The following is a 23,241-nucleotide window of genomic DNA, read 5'->3' as shown; positions in this document are numbered from 1 at the left end:
CGCAGTTCATGGGGTTAAACCCCAAAGAAAACATATTCTGGCCACATTGAAGAGAGTAGAAGACTTTCGAATATTGAAGGGTGTGATGAGAGTAAAGACCTATCGTGCTTGCAGACAGAGGTTCCATTCAAGGTAAGTGTTTTTAGTTTATTATGAATTACATCAGTGCCTTTGTTATTGATGGGGCAAGAGGCCAGAATTACACTTCCATGAGGCAGTTGTTTACTTAAAGATCTCCATCACCCAAAAATTACAGACAAAACATTCATATTTAATGCCAGTAAATCCTGCACCAGTTGCCAAAGCCATGAACTCTTCTCGGCTCCGCTCCTTTCCTCCCGGGTTTTGAGTCATCATAAGCACATCAATTTGGGAGGTGCTCTTCACGGCGGTGCTAGTCTCAGGCATCACTGGAAGAAGTGCTTCCACGATGATCACTTTCCCATCGTCTGGAATAGCATTGTAACAATTTTTCAACAGCTTTAGGCAATGTTGGTCACTCCAATCATGAAGTATCCACTACATATTTATCAAAAGATACATTATAACCATTGTTCGCATGACCTCAAACTGAAAAGGAAAAAAAAAAATAATGCTTGAGAAATTGAAAAATTACCTTCATAAAAATGGCATCCCCAGATGGAACACTTGCAAACATGTCTCCTCCAACATGTTTCACCCCTGCAAAATAAATTCACTCCTATTTTAAGTTGCACGGCTGGTATAAGATATAAAAAAAACTAATTAAGAAGGAAAATGATTTTCGCACGCCTATTTTCTTCTTTTGTACACCGCTGTTTATTTAGAGTCTCTTGATTCTGTATGTTTTATTCAATATGAAGCCTAAACATAAGTGCATAGTGAGAGGCAAAGGGTAGGTGTGTAGAAATCACTTTCCAACTAAGTATTATGAATCAAATTAATTTACCAGGATATGAAGGAGCATGTTTTACGACATGAGGCAAGTCGTAATTGATACCCTTAATATGAGGATGTTTAGAAGTGATTAGACTAAGAGTGACTCCCAAACCACCACCAACGTCAACAAGTTGGGTAAGTTTCTCAAAACCCTTGTAGAGATGAAGAATCTTCTTCATGACAATAGTGGTGTGGTTAAACATTGCTGTGTTGAAAACTTGATTAAACCTGGCGTCTAAACCTGGATACTCAAAAGCATGCGTCCCATGGACCTTGTTAAATGGAATTCCTCCTTCAACAACTGCATCTTTCAGTTGGGACCTAGCAATGTCAATGTACACCACTCAAGTTAGAGTTAAAAAGATAAATTACTATTAATTAGGCTAATTAGAACAGAAAAAAGCTAGAGAGACACCAAAACTTTTTCACCAATGAGTCGTGATTGATGTGGAAATTTCTTTAATTTGTTGTGAATAAATAAGTTACAAGTGATTTCAGATATGAAACAAACGAAAATTTCCCAAATGAGTTTAAACTACTCGATTTAACAAGCGTTGGATCATTAGCCGGCTAAAAATGAGTGACGGACTAGAAGAGAAGGCAAACCCCTGGATAGCTTGCCGGCATTATTTCTCGTATTTTTTTGTGCTGACAATTTATTTATTTATTATTACTTTGTATTAAGTAGTTAGATTTTTTTGTTACCCAATGTTGATGCACAAAATCGGCGAGGATTTTGGTACAACAGAAAGTGTCAAGTTTGTGACCTTCGCTAGATTGCTCTGGTCATTAGTGTGGATAAGTATGTAAATGAATAGAGACAGGGAAGCAAATAACACAAGATGTACGTGATTCACCCAGATTGGCTACGTCCACGGACTAGAGGAGTTCTCATTAGTTGTGAAGGGTTTACACAAATACATAGGTTCAAGCTCTCTTTTAGTGAGTTCTAGTGAATGGTTTAGTACAAATGACATTAGGGATTATTGTGGGAGAATGATCCTCTTTTATAGAAAAGAGTTTCGAGCTTTGTTTTGACATTGACACGTGTCGTGTTGTGATTGGCCTCTGATATCGACACGTGTCGCGCTATGATTGGCCTCTGATACCGACATGTGTCGTGTTGTGATTGGCCTCCTGGTTGGAGGAAAAGTCTTGTGGATCCTTGATGGTATGCTGTTGACCGGTGCTTAGTAGTGTCGGGATTGGTCAAGTATGGTACAAACAGTGCTCCCCTAAGTTCCCGAGTGAGGGAAGCTCCTTGGTTGGGGACTTGCAAGATCCAAACCATTGAGTAATCACAAAACTTCCAAGTATCGAAGTGTGGTGTTGCCTTCATTTGCCTTCTCTGTCTTGTAAGTAGATGTGGCATCTTCTTTTGGAAGTACTTTTCCTTCATCCAGGAGTGGTATCTTTGGTTGGCATTGACGCACAAGGTAATGTATCATTTTCATTTGACGCTTACTTGTAGTTTCGGGTTTGGTCAAGTGCGATACAAACCATATAGTAGGAGTCCCCCAAGTCTCTAAGCGAGGAGATCTGCATAAGGAGGTGACAGACAAGGTAAGCAATCAAGGTTCCAAGCAATCAGTCTCAGATCGGTAGGTTGATCTTGGGTTCCGGCTGATTGTACTCATTCTCCCTGTCTCTCATTCAGCAATAAGGATAAAGAGAAGAAACAGGGAGAAGAGATGATATGAGGTACTTTTGTTTTTGAAGAAGACGGACAAATCGGCACGTGCTTTATTGTACTTGACTTTCCACAGGTGTATTCTTGAATTGGGCTGGAGGGTTTTCTGGTTTACTCCAAAGGAGCGAGCCGACTCCAGAATTTGAGGGTCAAAACAAGTCCATCAGACCTGGAGTATGTTCGATCCTGATGATATGAGATACTTTTGCTGTTTGACAAAGTAGTAGATGTGGTATGGCGAAGCTTTGTTCTTCGACGACGGTGCTAGCAAAAGGCTGTTGAGGCTTCTCGATCTCTTCAATTAAAGCAGTGATGCCGAGATTGGATTTGACTTAGACTCTTCCATTTGGATTGTGTGGTTCCACAAGAAGGGGCGTCGTGCTGTAGTGATCTGTTCTAGCTCGCCGTTGAACCTTCTGCTTCAATATTTTGTATAGCAGTAATGGTGCGCAACCTCAGTGTAAAGAGCCAATATCGTACTAACTGTTCTGAGGTATTTGCCGAAGGAATTCATGACCTTGACAACAGTTGAGGATGAGTACTCGAGAGCAATGCTAGGCAAGCGACCAGGCAAAGGTTCCGGGCAATCAGTTCTAGATCGGAAGTTTGATTTCAGGTTCCGACTGATTTCATTCTTTCTCTTTGTCCTGCAGGTAAAAGCAAGGGCAAAGGAAAAGACAGGGAAAAAACATGATATGGGATACTCTTGCTTTCAACCCTGATGATATGAGATATTCTTGCTCTTATGTGGCTGGTTGGCATGGGTATTATTGAAGGAGAAGAAAACGGAGTATTTCGAGAAGCTAGATTGGGAGTGCCATTTCGGATGTGAGGAAGGGTTGATCATTTTTTTTTTGTTTGGCAGGTCTGCCTGGCTGTGGAGGATGAAGGCCACAACCAGGAAGGTCGACATATATAGGAATTGTCCCAACAGCGAGTGGTAATGCTGTTCTTTTACCCTTCTCGGTCAAAGCAATGTAGTGGTTGCTGCAAGGTTCACGTGTTTTAACTTTGTCAGAGCATTTTGAAAAAGTGGTTTGTGGTATCCAGAAAGTTGATGTTGCGTGTGAGAATTGTGGACAAATTTTATCCAATGAAATCTGACTTCTCGAAGTTTGGGGAGCGGTGCCTCTTCGATTTCTGAGTAAGCAATCTTGTTGGGGATATAGTTCTCGAGATTCGGAGAGTAGTGCCTATTCGATTTCTGGGCAAGCAATCCTGTTAGGAGTGTTTTCTCAGATGTGAAGAAAGGTTGGGCATTTTTGCAAGTCTTCTTTGCCACGGAGCACAGAGGTTGACACACATAAGGATTTTCCAATAATCAAGCAGTGGTGCTATTCCTTTATCCTTGTGGGTAATAGTAGGGTAACTGGGCCTTCAACATTTACTTGTCTTAACTTTGTCAGAGTTCTTTGGCAAAGTTGTCCTTGGTATCCGAGGAACTGATGTCGCGTGTGGAGATTGCTAATAAATTTTAACCCAGGAAATCCGCTTCTCGAAATTTGGAGAGTGGTGCCTCTTCGATTTTTGAACAAGCAGCCCTATTGAAGATCTAGCTCTTTTTTTTATAGAAGCACCAATTAAGTTCAAGGAGTTCATTCTAAAAGTTATTGCTTGTAGGAATTTTTTCCTTATCTTCGTACTTCTGAGACTTACTGTACTTCATTTTTTTCTTCATCTTTTCTGAGAATGTCTGGCCCCTCCGACCGTCGTTTGGACTTGAATGCTGTAGAAGAGGTAACCATGTCTCCTCAAGATAACATATGGCGCCCATCCTTCTTATCTCCTACTGGTCCCCTTACTATTGGGGACTCTGTGATGAATAATGATATGACCGCTGTGGTGGTGGCCAAGAATCTTCTTACTCCTTAAGACAACAGACTATTTTCCAAACGATCCGATGAGTTGGCTGTTAAGGATTCTCTAGCTTTCAGTGTTCAATGTGCAGGTTCTGTGTTTAATATGGCCAACGCCTATTTGCTCGAACCCGCCAAGTTGAATCATTGGCGGCTGAAGTGATAAGTCTCAAACAGGAGATCAGAGGGCTTAAGCACGAGAATAGACAGTTGCACATGCTCGCACATAGCTATGCTACAACCATGAAGAGAAAGCTTGACCAGTTACAGGAATCCGAGGGTCAGATTTTAAATGATCATCAGAGGTTTGTAAGTTTGTTCGAAAGACATTTGTTGCCTTCGTCCTCTGGGGCTATACCACATACTGAAGCTCCAAATGATCAACCTCTGGTGCCTCCTCTTTCTGGTGTTCTGCCCAGTACTGAGGCTCAAAATAATCACCCTCTGATGCCTCCTATTTCTGGGACTTTGCCGAGTGTTGAGACTTCTCCTGAGCAGCCTTTGTGAAGATGCCCTCCTATTTGTTTGTTTTGATTCATGTGTATGCACATATTTGTAATTTATCGAAGATATCAATAAATAAGCTTTACTTCATTCGCCATGTTGTGTTAAATACATTAAGGTATCCTTCACTAAGTTCTTTGAATTTTTTATTTTGTTGAAGTTTACATGTTGAAACTTCATGGGTGGACCCTGTAGGTTGAAGTAGTGCTCCCTTAATTTCTTGAGTGAGGAAAACTTCTCGGTTGGGGACTTGAAAAATCCAAGGTACTGAGTAGTCGTGAAATTTCTGAGTACCAAGGTGTAGTGGTATATGGTATGAGTCCCCCAAGTCTCCGGTCGAGGGAGTTAACGAGGGAGGTGTCTTGCTAGTAGGTAATTTTCCAAACAAAACTTCACCATTTTCCTTTCTAGGTGGTTGCCTAGAACTCCTCATTCATATATATTTGGTATGAAAGTTGTTAGGCCCAAAGAAGGGGAGGCCTAGGCTTTTTTTTTTTTTTTTTTTGATTTTTTGATTTTTTGAGTTTTTGATTGTTTTTTTAATTTTCGAATTTTTAATTTTTAATTTTTAATTCTTATTTGTTTGAATTTTTGAAATTTATTTATTTTTTTTATTATTATTTTTATTTTTTAATGGGTGAAGTTTTGATGTTAAAGTTTTGGTGTTGAAGTTTTGGTGTTGAAGCTTTTGTGTTGAAGCTTTGTAGGTGAAGCTTTTTTGGTGTTGAAGCTTCGTAGGTGAAGCTTTTGTGTTGAAGCTTTGTAGGTGAAGCTTTTGTGTTGAAGCTTTGTAGGTGAAGTTTTGGTGTTGAAGCTTTTGTGTTGAAGCTTTGGTGTTGAAGCTTTTGTGTTGAAGCTTTATAGGTGAAGCTTTTGTGTTGAAGCTTTGTAGTTGAGAGTTGAACCTTTGTAGGTGAAACTTTGGTGTTGAAGTTTTTGTGTTGAAGCTTTGTAGTTAAGAGTTGAACCTTTGTAGTGAAGCTTTGGTGTTGAAGCTTTTGTGTTGAAGCTTTGTAGTTAAGAGTTGAAGCTATAGTGTTGAAGCTTTTGTAGCTTTGGTGTTGAAGCTTTGTAGTTGAGAGTTGAAGCTTTGGTGTTGAAGCTTTGTAGTTGAAGCTTTTGTATTGAAGCTTTGTAGGTGAAGCTCTTGTGTTGAAACTTTGTAGGTGAAGCTCTTGTGTTGAAACTTTGTAGGTGAAGCTCTTGTGTCGAAACTTTGTAGGTGAAGCTTTTGTGTTGAAGCTTTGTTGGGCACCATAAATTGATTTTGCTTCACACTATCTTGATCAAGAGTGTGTGAAGTTTTTGAGAATTGTAGTTGCTCTCCATTGATGAAGCTTTGTTTGATGTTGAAACTTTGTAGATGAAGCTTTTGTGTTAAAGCTTTGTTGGGCACCATAAATTGATTTTGCTTCACACTATCTTGATCAAGAGTGTGTGAAGCTTTTGAGATTGTAGTTGCCCTTCACTTGTTGAAGCTTTTGTTGGCACCATAAGTTGGTTTTGCTTCACACTATCTTGATCAAGAGTGTGTAAGGCTTTTGACATTTGTTGTTGCCCTTTACTTGTTGAAGCTTTTGTTGGCACCATAAATTTATTTTGCTTCACACTATCTTGATCAAGAGTGTGTGAAGCTTTTGAGAATTGTTGTTGTCTTCCATTGATGAAGTTGTTGCGTTTCCTTTTTTTTTGTTTTTTGTTTTTTTTTTTATAAGAATGGGGGAAACAGAAAATTTGAAGTTTGAAATTTCCTAGCTTGTGGAAGTTCCATGTGGGACTTTCTCATGGTTTGAATTTGAATTTTGAATTTGTTTGGTCTTGTTGAACTTATATAAGAAGGATAAGTCTTCACTCTTGAACTTGCCTTCATTTGCTTGTTTTGTAGTAATTTTGGAAAATAGAGTGTTCTCTAGTTGAGAGGGATTCCGACATTGCTTTGCATCATCTTCAGGTTGGTAATCTTCTCCACTTGATCACATGCTTTCATTCTAGTTGAATTGTTTAAGTGTTCATGTATTTGTTTAAGAACATGATGAACTGGTTGAGCTTTTTCTTCATGCCCTAGGAACTTCCTTATGTTTCGATCTTTCATGTAGTGATAGAGTTTGTTTCTGTTTGTTGTAGATGTCAGAGTCTGGAAGTCCTAGTGATGAGGGCTCCCCTAGCTCTAGCTCTAGGTTTGAGCTTGCAATGTTGGAGTCTTCAGGGCCTTTGTTGGAGTCTTGTACCAAAGAAACGTTGGATGATTTTTGCAATTGTCAAACTTTAGCCAATATTGGTTTTTCCTCCTTCATGTCAGTGGGTGAGGGGGTTGTTTTTGACGCCATACCCATATTTCACTTTGAGTTCACAGCGGACCTTTTAGAGAAAAACTTGTTAGATAGCGAAAGAGAGCTTGAAGCTCTAAGGCAGTCATGTAGTATCCCTCGCAGTGTAGGAATGCGTTTGGTACATCATGAAGAATTGCCTTCTGAACCGCCCAAGGGTCATGTCATGTTCTATACTAAAATATTATTGACCTTAGGGGTGAAGTTGCCTTTGCACCATTGGTTGCAACGGATGCTATCTTTCATTGGATATGCGCTTGGGCAACTCAATCCTGGTTTTTGGGATACCTTGATCGGGTTTTATATTATTTGGATGGAATGTGGGTTAGGTGAGCCTTCATTCCATCAGTGGCGCTACTACTATAAGATGCGCCCAATGAAAGCATGCCCAGGATATGCCGAGTGTGCATGTTAGAGTGAGAGAGAACGTATTGTCTTTGGTAAGAAAAAGGCATACTGCACTTGGAAATATCGTTGGTGCTTTCTTTATGATGATTGGGAGCATGTTAGGGGTGTCACGCCTGAGCGATGTGTTCTTACTCACTTCCAGACTGTAGGTTGTAATGTATCCATTGTTCGCATTGTTTGCTATTTGTTGTAGTTTCTTCTTGCGTCTAACATTTTCCTTCATGTAGTAACTCGAGGCAACATTAAATTGTCTGGACGGGAATTGGCTGATGTAGAGAAGGTGTTAAGGGTGCCTAAGGAGGATAGACATTTGGGCAAGCTACGACCTTTGTTTCGAAAGTACGGTTTCCAACCCCTAATGTCGGAGTGCCAGAGACGAGCAAGTAAGTTGTATCCTTCATTTTGCCCCCTCTTTCTTTTACAAAGTAGCATTCTTTACTTTGATTTTTCTTGTTCAGTGGAGAAAGTGAGCAAGAAATGGGGGACTAGCACCAATAAAGGGAAAGCACCCATGTTAGTTCCTGTAGATGAAATTTTGTTTCACAAGGGAGCTCGTAAACACCGGGTGAGGCTAGCCCCTAGACCTAAGTCGCAAGAGGAGGTCCTCAAGATCACTGCCTCAAAAAGAGCTGAAGCTGAGGCTATCGGGTGTGCTGTTGCCTCATTTTCCTACCATCGAGCCCATCTTTCCTCCAACCATGAAGTCCACTGACCAAGAAGGTGACCCTAGCTCCAGCCGTAAGAGGAAGTATAAGGAAGAGGTTGGCAGCATCCATTGGAAGGATTTGAAGGTTGCCATGCAGCTAAGTAGTTTTAGGTATGTCAATAATTGCTTGGCAGGACGTTGATCCACTGTTGACGAGCTTGGCGAGCCGCTCGATGAGAATGAATTAGATCGTGACCGGATGATGAGGCTATCTTCTTATGTAAGTGTTATTCTGTCATTTCTTTATTTTCTTCCCTCTTTTTCTTGGTAGTGACGATAATCTTGTCATGTAGGTCATGACTGAGTACGACGACATATTACGAGAGGTCGAGCGGTATAAGGTAAAGTTTAAAGAGAATAACCAGCTTGTGAATGATGTTAGAAAAACGAGCAAAGCTTTGGCTGAGGCCATCCGCCTCAAAGATCAACACTTTGAGAGTTTGAATAGGCGAAATGGTGAGAATGTGAGGCTCAAGAAACAATTGGAGGGGACTAAGAAACAGTTGGAGACTACTATCCTCGAAGTTTCCAAGGTGAAAGGGGAGTTGGATAGTGCCTTGGTTGAAGTTTCTAAGCTAAATAGGAGTATCCCAACTGAGAGGGATGCTGCCGTGCAGGAGTTCTTAGGTTCCCAGGCCTTTCAAGATGCTTTTAAACCTCACTGCATCCGGGCGGCTAATTTTGAGAAAAGGAAATGGATGGCCGTCTTTGAGCGTTACGATAATGGAAGCATTATCCAAAAGTACCGTGATGAGATGGATGAGTACCGACAAAGAGGTGAAGCCTTCGTCCTCGCAGTTGATCCTAGTAGTGAGGATGACTCTGATAATGAGGCTAGTGTCGGCAAGCAATCTCAGGAGAGTGAGGATGGTTCTGGAGATACCGAGGATGGTGGCGATGGCGATGCGGTTAAAACGCAGAGTGATATTGTCAGGGGTTCGGTCTCAGATGAGGGTGACTCATAATGCCTTTTTTTTCTGCATGTATTTTGAATGTACTAGTTTGTTGTTTGTGTGGCATGTGCCATGTACTCTGGATGTACTAGTTTATTGTTTGTCTGGCATGTGCCATGTTATAAGGCTGAGGGTTTTTTGTTTGTGTATGTTTGCAACCTTGTACTGTGCGTTTTGTTGTTATTTGCCAAGTATTTGTACTATCATTGATGAATGTTTGGTTATGTTTGAATAAATCCCTTGTTTGAATATAGGTCATGTTGACATATATATAGACTTTATTTCATGTTGTAAGCATTCGTGTTGAAGCTTCAAACCTGAGCGTTTCAGTGATAGGGATGTAAGGGAGTTAGGACCAGGTTGTCTAAATCACCTCTTTATTGAATTGATGCCAAATGACCTTCATTACATAGGATGCCGAATGGCCGTAGCTCAACACTTGTACAATGTAAGTTTACTTGTAATAGTACTTCAAGTGATCAGCGTTCCATGGATGACCAAGAGTCTTGCCATCGGAGTTCCTGAGCTTGTAAGAACCAGGGCGACTGATGCCAATAACTTCAAACGGTCTATCCCAATTTGGGCTAAATGTCCATTCACTCAGGACTCTGTCGCAGAGTAGCCTTTTCTTCAATACCCAGTCCCCCACTTTGAAAGAGCGAGGTTTGACTCTTGAGTCATAGTAGTTGGAGATGCGCTGCTTGTAGGCGACATTCCTCAAGTGAGCCTGGTTTTTGTGTTCCTCGACTAGATCTAAGTTGAGGGTCAGTTGTTTGTCATTTTCACTTTGCATGTAGTTCTGAACTCGGAACGTTGCTTGCTCAAGTTCAACTGGGACAACAGCCTCTGTACCAAAGGCAAGTGAGAATGAAGTTTCTCCTGTTGAAGTCCGATATGAAGTGCGGTATGACCAAAGAACTTAGGGTACAAATTCTGGCCTACAACCTTTAGCCTTGTCCAAGCTGGTTTTCAAAGTGCGCTTGATTATTTTGTTGATGGCCTCAACTTGTCCGTTAGACTGGGGATGAGCTGGGGAGGCAAAACATAAGTTGATGTTGAACTTAGAACAGAACATCCTGAACTTTTTGTTGTCAAACTGTCACCCATTGTCCGTGACTATCGCATTAGGAATGCCAAATCTGCAAAGGATGTTCTTCCATACGAAGTCTTCTATTTTTGCCTCAGTAATGGTTGCCAATGGTTCTACTTCGGCCCACTTTGTGATGTAGTCAACTGCAACGATTGCATAGCGGACCTTGCCCTTTCCTGCAGGCATTGGGCCAATCAAATCAAGTCCCCATTGGGCGAAGGGCCAAGGGCTGATCATAGGAGTAAGAGGCTCGGGAGGGGAGTGATGAATAGTTGCGTAGCGTTGACACTTATCACATGAGCGGGATATTCTGATGGGATCTTGGTGGAATGTTGGCCAGTAATATCCTTGGTGAAAAGCCTTGTGTGCTAGGGATCGAGATCCAGCATGATCTCCGCAGACTCCTTCATGTATTTCTCGAAGGACAATTTCCGCTTCCGCAGGTGTGAGGCACCGTAAGTATGGTAGTTTGAAACCTCGCTTGTAGAGTTAGTCATTAATGATCAGGTAGCTTGTAGACTTGTATCGAATCTATTTAGCTTGGACTTTATCATTTGGGAGAGTGCCATGAACAAGGAATTTGTAAATTGGGGTGGTCTAGCTATCCTCCTGTTGCAAGTTGCACACTTCTGTGACCATGGTGCTTGGTGTTGCCAACAATTCGACATGAATTTTTCTCCCAATCTTATCTTCCACTGCTGAGGCGAGGCGAGCTAAAGCGTCAACATGACTGTTTGCCGCTCGAGGGACTTGGGTGATCTGGTAGTGGAAGTGCTTGAGCAAAAGCTGTGTTTGCGCAAGATACGCTGCCATGAAGTTATCCTTAGCATCAAAGTTGTTTGTGACCTGGTTAACCACCAATTGGGAGTCACTGAAGATATTAATTTGTTTAACTCCAAGGTGATTGGCCAAACGTAAGCTTGCTAAAAGGGCCTCATACTCGGCTTCATTGTTTGACGCCTTGAATTTGAAGCGGAGTGCATACTCCATTGCCACTTTGTCGGGGGTAATCAGGACTAGTCCTGCTCCACAACCCTGTTGGTTGGATGAGCCATCAACATATAGAGTCCATACTGGGAGTGTTGGTTCTAACTTTCGGGTTTCCAGGGGTGATGAAGCCGCTGCCTCAGGTGTAGGAGAAATGTCAATGGGATAAGTGAATTCGGCAATGAAATCTGCAACTGCTTGGCCCTTTTCAGCTAGCTTTGAGTGGTAGGAGATGTCAAACTCTCCCAGTGCTATGGCCCATTTGATCATTCGCCCAGAAGTGTTAGGACTCTGAAGTATTTGTTGAAGGGGGTGATTGGTAAGCACGATGATGGAGTGTGCTTGGAAGTAGTGGCGAAGTTTCCGAGCAGACATGACTAATGCTAGAGCTAATTTCTCAATGTTGGAGTATCGTGTCTCTGCATCTTGTAGAGCTTTGCTAGCGTAGTAGACAGGTCGTTTGATACTACCATCCCTACGAATAAGGACTGAACTAACTGCTGAAGCTGAGACAGATAGATAGACAATTAGGGTGTCGCCAACTTCAGGTTCTGAAAGCAGATGGGCTTTACTCATGTACTCCTTGAGGTTCTTAAATGCTTCGGCACATTCATCGGTCCACGTAATGTACTTCTTACTTCCCTTAAGTGCTTTGAAAAAAGGAGCGCATTTGTCTGTGGCCTTAGAAATGAACCTGGTCAAGGTTGCCACCTTGCCGGTAAGGTTCTGGATGTCTTTTGAGGTTACTGGTTCTTTCATGTCCATGATTGCTTTGATCTTCTCGAGGTTAGCTTCAATGCCTCGTTGGCTAATCATGAAGCCTAAGAATTTTCCAGAGCCCACACCGAAAGTGCATTTGTTGGGGTTCAACCTCATTCGATACTTCTTCAGGATGGAGAAGGTTTCAGATAAGTTGGTAATGTGTTGGTCAACATGTTTGCTTTTGACTAACATATCATCAACATAAACTTCCATGCTTTTCCTAATCTGTTCAGCGAACATTGAATTGACTAATCTTTGATAAGTCACCCCTGCATTATTTAGGCCGAATGACATGATTTATAGCAATATAGCCTTCTATCAGTGGTGAAGGCCGTGTGTTCTTGGTCCGAAGGATTCATGAGGATTTGATTGTACCCTGAGTAAGCATCCATGAAGCTCAAGAGTTCACACCCTGCTGTAGAGTCTACAAATCTATCAATGAGAGGAAAGGGAAAGCTATCATTCGGGCATCATTTGTTTAAGTCGGTGTAGTCGACACACATTCTCTATAAGATCTTTTAAAGCAAGAGACTTTCCTTGGTCGGATTTTTCTGAACAAGGACCACATTTGCTACCCACGTTGGATAATTGACTTCACGGATGAAGCCTATGCTTTTAAGTTTTTCAACTTCTGCCTTTATTGCTTCATATCGTTTAGCATCATAAGATCTTCACATCTGTCTCACCGGCTTGGTCTTGGGATCAATACTCAAGCGATGACAGATGATATCGGGAGAGATGCCTGACATGTCCTTGTATGACCAGGCGAAGACTTCAGTGTTCTCTTGCAAAAAAGAGATCAATGCCAACCGAATGGGTGGTGACAAAGTGGTGCCAATCTTCACTATGCGATCTGGATAATCTTTTGAGATAGAGACCTTCTTCAACTCTTCAGCAGGTTGTTCTTGCTGGGTGAAAGAGTCATCTCGAGGATCGTCGGGTTGGTTGTTACCACCGTGAATATTTAAGTTGGCTTTGTCCGAGCTGGTCTTGATAACTTGGTCATGTATAGAGAGTGTCTCTTTGGGTACATGCAATTGTTGTTGCTTGACTGAGGTGTTGTAACATGATCGTGCACTAAGTTGATCTCCTCTGATGTAACCATTGCCATAGGGGGTTGGAAATTTCATCAACAACATATGCGTGGATACCATGGCCTTGAGATCATTAATGCCTGTGCGCCCAAAGATGACATTGTATGCCGTTGGGCAGTCGACCACCAAGAAGTTAGTGGTGATGGTGGCTGTGTACGGGCCTGTACCAATGGTGAAGGGTAAATGTACGCTCCCTAAAGGTTGCACGACATCACCAGAGAAGCTTATCAGAGGAGAAACCGAGTGATCGAGCAAGTGTTCAACTACATTAAGTGTTTTGAAAGCTTCAGCAAACATGATTTTGACTGATGCCCCCGTGTCTACCAGGATTCGTCGTACATCAAAGTTGGCTATGTGAGCCTCCATAATCAGTGGGTCGTTGTGAGGATAAATGATACCTCTTTCTTCTTCAGGGTAGAAACATATTGGATCCCAGTTAGGCTTTTGATACTTGCCTCCCCTGATGTCTTCCATGTGAAACACTTGGTGGCCAGGCTTCAACGTTCGTTCATTGTTTTTCATGGCCCTGTTGGAAGATTCAGATATGGGTATGCCACCGCTTATGGAATATATCATATTCACTTGGTGTTGGTTGCAGTTATCCCTTGGAGGGTGAAGGAGGAATTGGTCAATTTTTCCTTCATGTGCCAAAGTTTCAATATGATCACGGAGGGTGATACATTTCTCGCCGTCATGGCCATTATACTCGTGGTAACCACAAAACATGCCACTGTTCTTCGTGGACTTGAAATCTGGCTCCCTCGACCTTGGCTTTGGTATCAAGTGAGCTATACTGGGGTAAATGGCCGTGCATGTGGCGTTCAAAGGTGTGTATGTCTCATACCTCAGGGTAGGACCATTCTAGACACGTGTTTGGCCTACTGCATTGACCGCCTGGGGGCGCGTATTATCGTGGTGATACCTTTGGTTATCGCGATAGTGCCCCTTACTTTTTTTATTAAAGTGAGACTGGTGAGGATGAAAGTCTTTCCTCTTGCCCTGAGAATGATACGCCTGTTGACTTGGCGAGGTATTAGGTAGGGCAGGGGGAAGCGTCGCTGCTGTTTGGAAGGTTGAGGTCTTCTCATTCGGTTGGATTTGGCTTCCACTCCCCATTTACTGATAAGGGATGGTTGTAGGGGGTTTCCCTTGATATGCCCTTGCCTCGGCGGAGGCATGGTTATAAGCTTGTGCCATTGCCTCAGAGTAAGTCTTCCAAGTGTTAGCATTGATCATGTACTTGAAGAAACAGTTGCATAGGCCTGCCGTGAAGGCTTTAAGGGCGGTTTTATCATCTGCCTCAGCGCAGCGAGAATACTCATGGCTGAAGCGGCCGGCATACTTTCGTAGCGACTCATCCGGTTTCTGGCGAATAGTGTACAAGTCATCTGCAGAATGCAAGCGATCTGTCTGGAAGATGTGTTGAGAGACAAATAGTTTCTTCAGTTCCTCAAATGAGTCTACTGTCTCAGGTGGAAGACGGAAATACCAATTTAGAGCTCCGCCAGAGAGGGTAGAGGGGAAGAGAAGACAGCGTTCTTCGTCAGTGTGCATCCGGTATGCCATGGTGGACTCAAAGAGGTTAAGGTGTTCAATCAGGTCCTCCCTTCTAGTGTAGAGTTGTAAGCCAAGCTTCTGCTTTGTCTTTGCTTGAAGGGGGGTCGAAGATCTTCCTTGTAAGAGGGCCATGCCTAGGTTGGTTCCAGTCAGGTATTTCGGCCTGACGTTCGGCCTTCAACTTGTTTACTTCCTCAAGGAGTTGTAGGACAAGGGGGTCCTGAGTGGAGTCAGGTACTGCTGGATTCTTCTTCCGTAAGTTTTCATCTCCTCTTGGAAGTAGGAAAGCTTGGTCAAGGGCATGGGATGTTTCTTTGGACTCACCGTACTGACTTCCAGGGCGAGCCTGTCGAAACGCCCCTGAGTCCCCTGTACCTTCATATTCCTCTAGGACATGTCGCTCATTCCCTAGATTGGCAATTGGCTTGGGGCATGGAAGAGGACCGAACCTTTCAGAAACCCTTGGATCATTGACCTTCGAGCTTATGTGGATGGGGTTCTCTCGACGTTGCCTCAGGAAATCCCGACAGTCGCGATAAACGGCTTTTGATCCTTCTACTCCTTCTACAAGAAGGTGCATTCCTCCACTTTTTTTGATTCGGGTTGAAGCAGCTGGGTCAAGAGATGTCTCATGTTGATCAACACCTTTATGAGTAACTCGCTCCCTATTAAGGATATCCATGTTGAAGGCAGGTGATCCCCTGTGTTGGGGGGCACCCAGGTGGTGGTTGACTTCCCTAGGGGTGATGAGTTCGTGTGTTTGAGTATGCCTAGCTTCATGGAGCATTCCGAAGAGCTTCTCATATTGCTCCTGGAGGATCTCATTCTTTATCGCTATCTTGTTGTTCTGAGCCTTTAGCTCATCGACTTTAGCCTGAAGAGCAAACCTTTTTCGTTCCTTCTTTCGTTGCTTTGCACTAAGTGCGAGAGGGCTGTCGTTCTGCGTGTTGTGGCTCCCTTCACTCCTCATGTTGGAGAGGGGTGCCTGGTCGAAGGAAAGTGTGTGAATGGTGGAAACCAGCTTGACAAAGCTGGAGAGAGTAGGAATAAGTGCGATTCCCACCGACGGCGCCAAATGTTGATGCACAAAATCGGCGAGGACTTTGGTACAACAGAAAGTGTCAAGTTTGTGACTTTCGCTAGATTGCTCTGGTCATTAGTGTGGATAAGTATGTAAATGAATAGAGACAGGGAAGCAAATAACACAAGATGTACGTGGTTCACCCAGATTGGCTACGTCCACGGACTAAAGGAGTTCTCATTAGTTGTGAAGGGTTTACACAAATACATAGGTTCAAGCTCTCTTTTAGTAAGTTCTAGTAAATGGTTTAGTACAAATGATATTAGGGATTATTGTGGGATAATGATCCCCTTTTATAGAAGAGAGTTTCTAGCTTTGTTTTGACATTGACACGTGTCGTGTTGTGATTGGCCTCTGATATCGACACGTGTCACGCTATGATTGGCCTCTGATACCGACATGTGTCGTGTTGTGATTGGCCTCCTGGTTGGAGGAAAGGTCTTGTGGATCCTTGACGGTATGCTGTTAACCGGTGCTTAGTAGTTTTGGGATTGGTCAAGTATGGTACAAACACCCAAAAAAGGAACGAAGTTCTAATAGAGTTATTCAAAATAATAATTGATTTTCACTCTAAAATGGTCGGAGACCAACACTCACATATATTTAATTAAAGACCAAATTCTAATTAAACTAAATTTCGGAACCATTGCTCAAATTATTTCTAATAATTTTACTAAAACAAAATATAAATGAACAAAAAGAGAAGGGTTAAGACAATGTTTAATTAGTAAGCGCAAGAGAGTACGTAGTAGTAAAAATACCAGCTGTCTAGGAAGACCTTGTCTTGAATCAATGCCATCAAGGGACCCAAAGAAACACCATCTTCATTAGTCACAAAGTAGTTGGACACAGGGCCAAGGCTGTAGAGCCGCTGAGGATCAGACCCATCTTCTTCATTAGCAGCAGCAGAGCAGCTGAGAATAGAGTGGCTGGCAAGGAGCCTTAGAATACGATCCAACATCATCGGTGCCTCTGAGTTCCTGGTGCCTCCGCCGATATGACCTGCAATCTCTGATGAAGAGAGTTTGGCACCAGGACCGGCTTTCGCTATGATGTCGAAAACGCCTAGCTCGATTGCTGATTGCATAGACATGGACAGAACAGAAGAAAACACTAGCTGCGTGGCATAGCAGAAGTTTTGCTCTTCTTCCAGCTGCAGGGCCATTGGAATATTTGTATTGTGATAATGTCACTTGAATGTGTTTACTTATCTTCTCAGTATATAAAGCTACAACTTTATCCTTGTTCTTGAGTTTGTAATTTTGGAGGGGTTTGATTTGCAATGGAAAGTGGAGATTCTGCTCTCTCAAAGTTTTGGAGATGGACAACCATTCATTACTCTTTCATTTGGATAGTGTGAAGGATAGGCATTTTGTCGTGTTTGATGGGTAGGGGGTCCAGGTTGGACCACTATTGTGCAAAGAAAAGCCTTCATCGTATGATCTTCCTCCAAGGGGCCATATATCCCAAATTAGGTAATGTAGGGAGACCAAATTTTTTAAACTAAATTGTAAACCAAATTATGTGTCACTAATGAAATAAACACGTTAATCTATACTTAAGTAATAATCCAATCATTTACAACCACATCATTTTGGTTTGCAAATTTGGTTTAAAAAATTTGGTCTCCCTAGTATTATCCTTTCAGACTATCTTTCTTTTACACAGTACACACTTAGAAAATCCCTTCTTGTAAAATTTTAGAAAATAAACACGTGTTTCTCACACATCTATACTAAATTGTTCATTATTTTTGTTTGATTTATTTAATTCTGACCAAAAATACGAGAGTGTGATAACCTCCCTTTGCACTACTAGGGAAGAAGGGAGTAAATTATCCCAAACATCTCCATCATGCTTTATAAGGGGCAAGTTCTAACAGAGTAAAGTATCTTCCTTTGCATATGTGATAGAATGTTCACCATCACCACTCAAATTACTTTTTTTAATAATAAGATTTTCAGTTTTTTCATCTGATTTTTATATTATCCCCTTTTATTTTAGGGAATTGTTATTAGCACTCCAAAATTCTCATTTGGCACTCCAAACTTGCTATAATTAGAAAGAAAAATACACTTGTGAGGAGTGTAGAATGAGATTTTTGGAATGCTAATAACAGTTCCCTTATTGGATTTTGCCTGCAATGTAAGTTGGTGCACATGAAGACTGTTTTGGTGACATGTTGGATTATACTAAATAACCCACTATATTAAATATTTCATTTTTACCATATGGTAATTTTGGAAGAGATAAGTTTCCTTTAAATCTAAATGCTTATGATCCTTTGAAACTGAAAAATTATTCACCTTACCTTCAACGTACAAACTTTATATACTATCCAGATTAATCTAATTTTTTTATACCAAACAATAAGAGTGGCTTATGACAAGCGACTTAAATTTCAAAAAAACACTTATGTATGAACTAAATATATGTTGCATATTCAAAAATAGGATAGTATTTTCAGACACAACACAAACTTCACACAAATTTATTAAATTGCTTTATAACTCCACAGGATGAGAACAAGACACCAAACGACTCCTTTTTATCTCGCAATGACTAAAAATGACAAATGATAACAACGCATCTTTTTTACTTTTTCTATGTTGGAATTTTTTGAGTAGAAATATCACTAAACAGTAAACATTGTCCCATATTGATCACTACCAAAAAGTTATCTCACTTTATAAGGTTTTATCACTATTAGAAAATAATTAAAGTGATGGCCCTTAGAGGGTAAAATTGGGCTTAAGGTTTTGGGGTATGCTAATTAATATATATTTAATATATAATTGATTATCAAAGGATGAGTTTTGGAAAGTGGAGATTCTGCTCTCTCAAAGTTTTGGAGATAGACAACCATTCATTACTCTTTCATTTGGATAGTGTGAAGGATAGGCATTTTGTGGTGTTTGATGGGTAGGGGGGTCCAGGTTGGACCACTGTTGTGCAAAGAAAAGCCTTCATCGTATGATCTTCCTCCAAGGGGCCATATGTCCCAAATTAGGTAATGTAGGGAGACCAAATTTTTTAAACTAAATTGTAAACCAAATTATGTGTCACTAATGAAATAAACACGTTAATCTATACTTAAGTAATAATCCAATCATTTACAACCACATCATTTTGGTTTGCAAATTTGGTTTAAAAAATTTGGTCTCCCTAGTATTATCCTTTCAGACTATCTTTCTTTTACACAGTACACACTTAGAAAATCCATTCTTGTAAAATTTTAGAAAATAAACACGTGTTTCTCACACTTCTATACTAAATTGTTCATTATTTTTGTTTGATTTATTTAATTCTGACAAAAAATACGAGAGTGTGATAACTTCCCTTTGCACTACTAGGGAAGAAGGGAGTAAATTATCCCAAACATCTCCATCATGCTTTATAAGGGGCAAGTTCTAACAGAGTAAAGTATCTTCCTTTGCATATGTGATAGAATGTTCACCATCACCACTCAAATTACTTTTTTTAATAATAAGATTTTCAGTTTTTTCATCTGATTTTTATATTATCCCCTTTTATTTTAGGGAATTGTTATTAGCACTCCAAAATTCTCATTTGGCACTCCAAACTTGCTATAATTAGAAAGAAAAATACACTTGTGAGGAGTGTAGAATGAGATTTTTGGAATGCTAATAACAGTTCCCTTATTGGATTTTGCCTGCAATGTAAGTTGGTGCACATGAAGACTGTTTTGGTGACATGTTGGATTATACTAAATAACCCACTATATTAAATATTTCATTTTTACCATATGGTAATTTTGGAAGAGATAAGTTTCCTTTAAATCTAAATGCTTATGATCCTTTGAAACTGAAAAATTATTCACCTTACCTTCAACGTACAAACTTTATATACTATCCAGATTAATCTAATTTTTTTATACCAAACAATAAGAGTGGCTTATGACAAGCGACTTAAATTTCAAAAAAACACTTATGTATGAACTAAATATATGTTGCATATTCAAAAATAGGATAGTATTTTCAGACACAACACAAACTTCACACAAATTTATTAAATTGCTTTATAACTCCACAGGATGAGAACAAGACACCAAACGACTCCTTTTTATCTCGCAATGACTAAAAATGACAAATGATAACAACGCATCTTTTTTACTTTTTCTATGTTGGAATTTTTTGAGTAGAAATATCACTAAACAGTAAACATTGTCCCATATTGATCACTACCAAAAAGTTATCTCACTTTATAAGGTTTTATCACTATTAGAAAATAATTAAAGTGATGGCCCTTAGAGGGTAAAATTGGGCTTAAGGTTTTGGGGTATGCTAATTAATATATATTTAATATATAATTGATTATCAAAGGATGAGTTTTGGAAAGTGGAGATTCTGCTCTCTCAAAGTTTTGGAGATAGACAACCATTCATTACTCTTTCATTTGGATAGTGTGAAGGATAGGCATTTTGTGGTGTTTGATGGGTAGGGGGGTCCAGGTTGGACCACTGTTGTGCAAAGAAAAGCCTTCATCGTATGATCTTCCTCCAAGGGGCCATATGTCCCAAATTAGGTAATGTAGGGAGACCAAATTTTTTAAACTAAATTGTAAACCAAATTATGTGTCACTAATGAAATAAACACGTTAATCTATACTTAAGTAATAATCCAATCATTTACAACCACATCATTTTGGTTTGCAAATTTGGTTTAAAAAATTTGGTCTCCCTAGTATTATCCTTTCAGACTATCTTTCTTTTACACAGTACACACTTAGAAAATCCGTTCTTGTAAAATTTTAGAAAATAAACACGTGTTTCTCACACATCTATACTAAATTGTTCATTATTTTTGTTTAATTTATTTAATTCTGACCAAAAATACGAGAGTGTGATAACCTCCCTTTGCACTACTAGGGAAGAAGGGAGTAAATTATCCCAAACATCTCCATCATGCTTTATAAGGGGCAAGTTCTAACAGAGTAAAATATCTTCCTTTGCATATGTGATAGAATGTTCACCATCACCACTCAAATTACTTTTTTTAATAATAAGATTTTCAGTTTTTTCATCTGATTTTTATATTATCCCTTTTTATTTTAGGGAATTGTTATTAGCACTCCAAAATTCTCATTTGGCAGTCCAAACTTTCTATAATTAGAAAGAAAAATACACTTGTGAGGAGTGTATAATGAGATTTTTGGAATGCTAATAACAGTTCCCTTATTGGATTTTGCTTGCAATGTAAGTTGGTGCACATTAAGACTGTTTTGGTGACATGTTGGATTATACTAAATAACCCACTATATTAAATATTTCATTTTTACCATATGGTAATTTTGGAAGAGATAAGTTTCCTTTAAATCTAAATGCTTATGATCCTTTGAAACTGAAAAATTATTCACCTTACCTTCAACGTACAAACTTTATATACTATCCAGATTAATCTAATTTTTTTTATACCAAACAATAAGAGTGGCTTATGACAAGCGACTTAAATTTCAAAAATACACTTATGTATACTAAATATATGTTGCATATTCAAAAATAGGATAGTATTTTCAGACACAACATAAACTTCACAAAAATTTATTAAATTGCTTTATAACTCCACAGGATGAGAACAAGACACCAAACGACTCCTTTTTATCTCGCAATGACTAAAAATGACAAATGATAACAACGCATCTTTTTTACTTTTTCTATGTTGGAATTTTTTGAGTAGAAATATCACTCAACATTGTCCCATATTGGTCACTACCAAAAAGTTATCTCACTTTATAAGGTTTTATCACTATTAGAAAATAATTAAAGTGATGGACCTTAGAGGGTAAAATTGGGCTTAAGGTTTTGGGCTTTTGGGGTATGCTAATTAATATATATTTAATATATAATTGATTATCAAAGGATGAGTTTTGGGCTTTGAGGCTCTAATAATTAAAGTCCTTAATTAATTATCTTTAATTAATTTTAGATTTAATTAATTAATTAATTTTTATATTAACAGATTCATCTTTTCAGATGAAGTCTGAAGCGATGAAAGAACGCCAAAGAGCAAAGCATAACTCTGAGAAGATGCCTCCCAAAAGACTCATTTCATATTCATACTTGTTGCGAACAAGCATAAATTAATTATATATACATCCATCTGCATGGAATTTAGAACACAGAAAAAACAAATTCTCCTTATGCAATCCCAAGCCTTCTTACTAAGAGAACCACCAGAGCCGGTCTTGAGATTTTTGAGGCCCGGGGCAATACCAAAATAAGTGCCCTAGTATAACTCCAAGTCAGAAAAAAAAAATCAATTGCTTTAGTGTTCATATTTGTGCATGCCAATCTAACTTTTCTTTGATAAAATGATAGCAGGATGTGAGGGATTATGCTAAGCAACAAGATGGGTTGGCCATAATTTGGTATCTAACTTGTCATTTAAAAGACTCAAACCTAAGATCTCTCACTTATAAGTGAAGAAAAATAGATTTCACATCTAAGCCATAATATTAGTTTGTATTTAGATAAAGGTACACAAATATCTCACAAGCAAAAATCAACTAAGGTATGAAATGTATTTTTGTATAAAACTTATAGTTATCGGATAATTTTCTAATTTATTGTCCCTTGGGGCTTCATAAGAATTGTCATATTTTTCTCTCTCTAATTTTTATATATAATGTTATAAACAATGAATGAACCAAAAAAAAATTATTGAAAAACCAAATACCACATATATGTTATTAAAAATATAACTCATTTTTCTTGGATAAGAAAGAAAAGTAACCCTAAACCTTAACATTATATTGAAACAGAACATCATTGCTAAAGAAAAAGGAAAATTAACGAAAAGAGCTTGAAAACTTTGAGTTGTAACGAAATGGTAAAGTAAATAGTACTAAGATTAACTTTTTAGTGTAAAAATGTGGTTTTTCGTTAAAGTGACAGTACTGTGAGCTTTTAGTTAAAGTTCTCAAAAGAAAAAGGTCCTCATTTTGAACTTGGGTGACTACTGTTATTATTATTATTTGCCAAAGGGTGGTAATTAATTGAAATTGAATTTGTAAAAACCACTTTCGTCAAAGGCACATATAGAAATATAGCTACTTATTTAAACCAAAGATGAAATAAATGCATAAAAAAAAAGAAAAAAGAATGGAGAGATAATACTGCTTCAAGTTAGGCTGGTAATTTATCCAAATCTCTATTAGTACGGAATCTTTGGATTTCTTGTTTGAAGAGGTCATCTCATTAGCTTTTCGGGAAATGTGGTGTTGCCAGGTTACATAGTGTTTGGTATGTTGAAAGTCGAGCTTGTTTATGATTGGTTATTCCTAAGTGTA

At 39.5% G+C, this 23,241-nt stretch overlaps 2 protein-coding genes and 2 pseudogenes across 2 annotated transcripts; 2 read left to right on the top strand and 2 right to left on the bottom strand.

Moving 5' to 3' along the window:
• Positions 1 to 86: 86 nt before the first annotated feature.
• LOC137721522 (isoflavone 3'-O-methyltransferase 4) lies at positions 87 to 17,286 on the bottom strand. The gene is made up of 4 exons (XM_068460616.2): positions 16,695 to 17,286; positions 929 to 1,239; positions 617 to 681; positions 87 to 519 (listed from the first exon to the last, which is right to left on the bottom strand). The coding sequence occupies exons 1-4, from the start codon at positions 17,096 to 17,098 to the stop codon at positions 223 to 225; spliced, it is 1,077 nt and encodes a 358-aa protein (XP_068316717.2). The 5' UTR covers positions 17,099 to 17,286; the 3' UTR covers positions 87 to 222.
• Positions 4,298 to 5,057, top strand: LOC148699103 (uncharacterized; annotated as a pseudogene).
• On the top strand, positions 6,656 to 13,154 carry LOC148699102 (uncharacterized). The gene has a single exon (XM_088696185.1). The coding sequence runs from the start codon at positions 8,706 to 8,708 to the stop codon at positions 9,372 to 9,374; it is 669 nt and encodes a 222-aa protein (XP_088552311.1). The 5' UTR covers positions 6,656 to 8,705; the 3' UTR covers positions 9,375 to 13,154.
• Positions 14,041 to 15,927, bottom strand: LOC148699101 (uncharacterized; annotated as a pseudogene).
• Positions 17,287 to 23,241: the final 5,955 nt, after the last annotated feature.

The sequence above is a fragment of the Pyrus communis genome, chromosome 1, assembly GCF_041283825.1.
Source record: "Pyrus communis isolate YQ-2024b chromosome 1, ASM4128382v1, whole genome shotgun sequence".
In the NCBI taxonomy this organism is placed as follows: Eukaryota; Viridiplantae; Streptophyta; class Magnoliopsida; order Rosales; family Rosaceae; genus Pyrus; species Pyrus communis.
The sequence above is the reverse complement of the archived record's forward strand: the minus strand, read 5'-3'. Positions and strand labels throughout refer to the sequence as shown.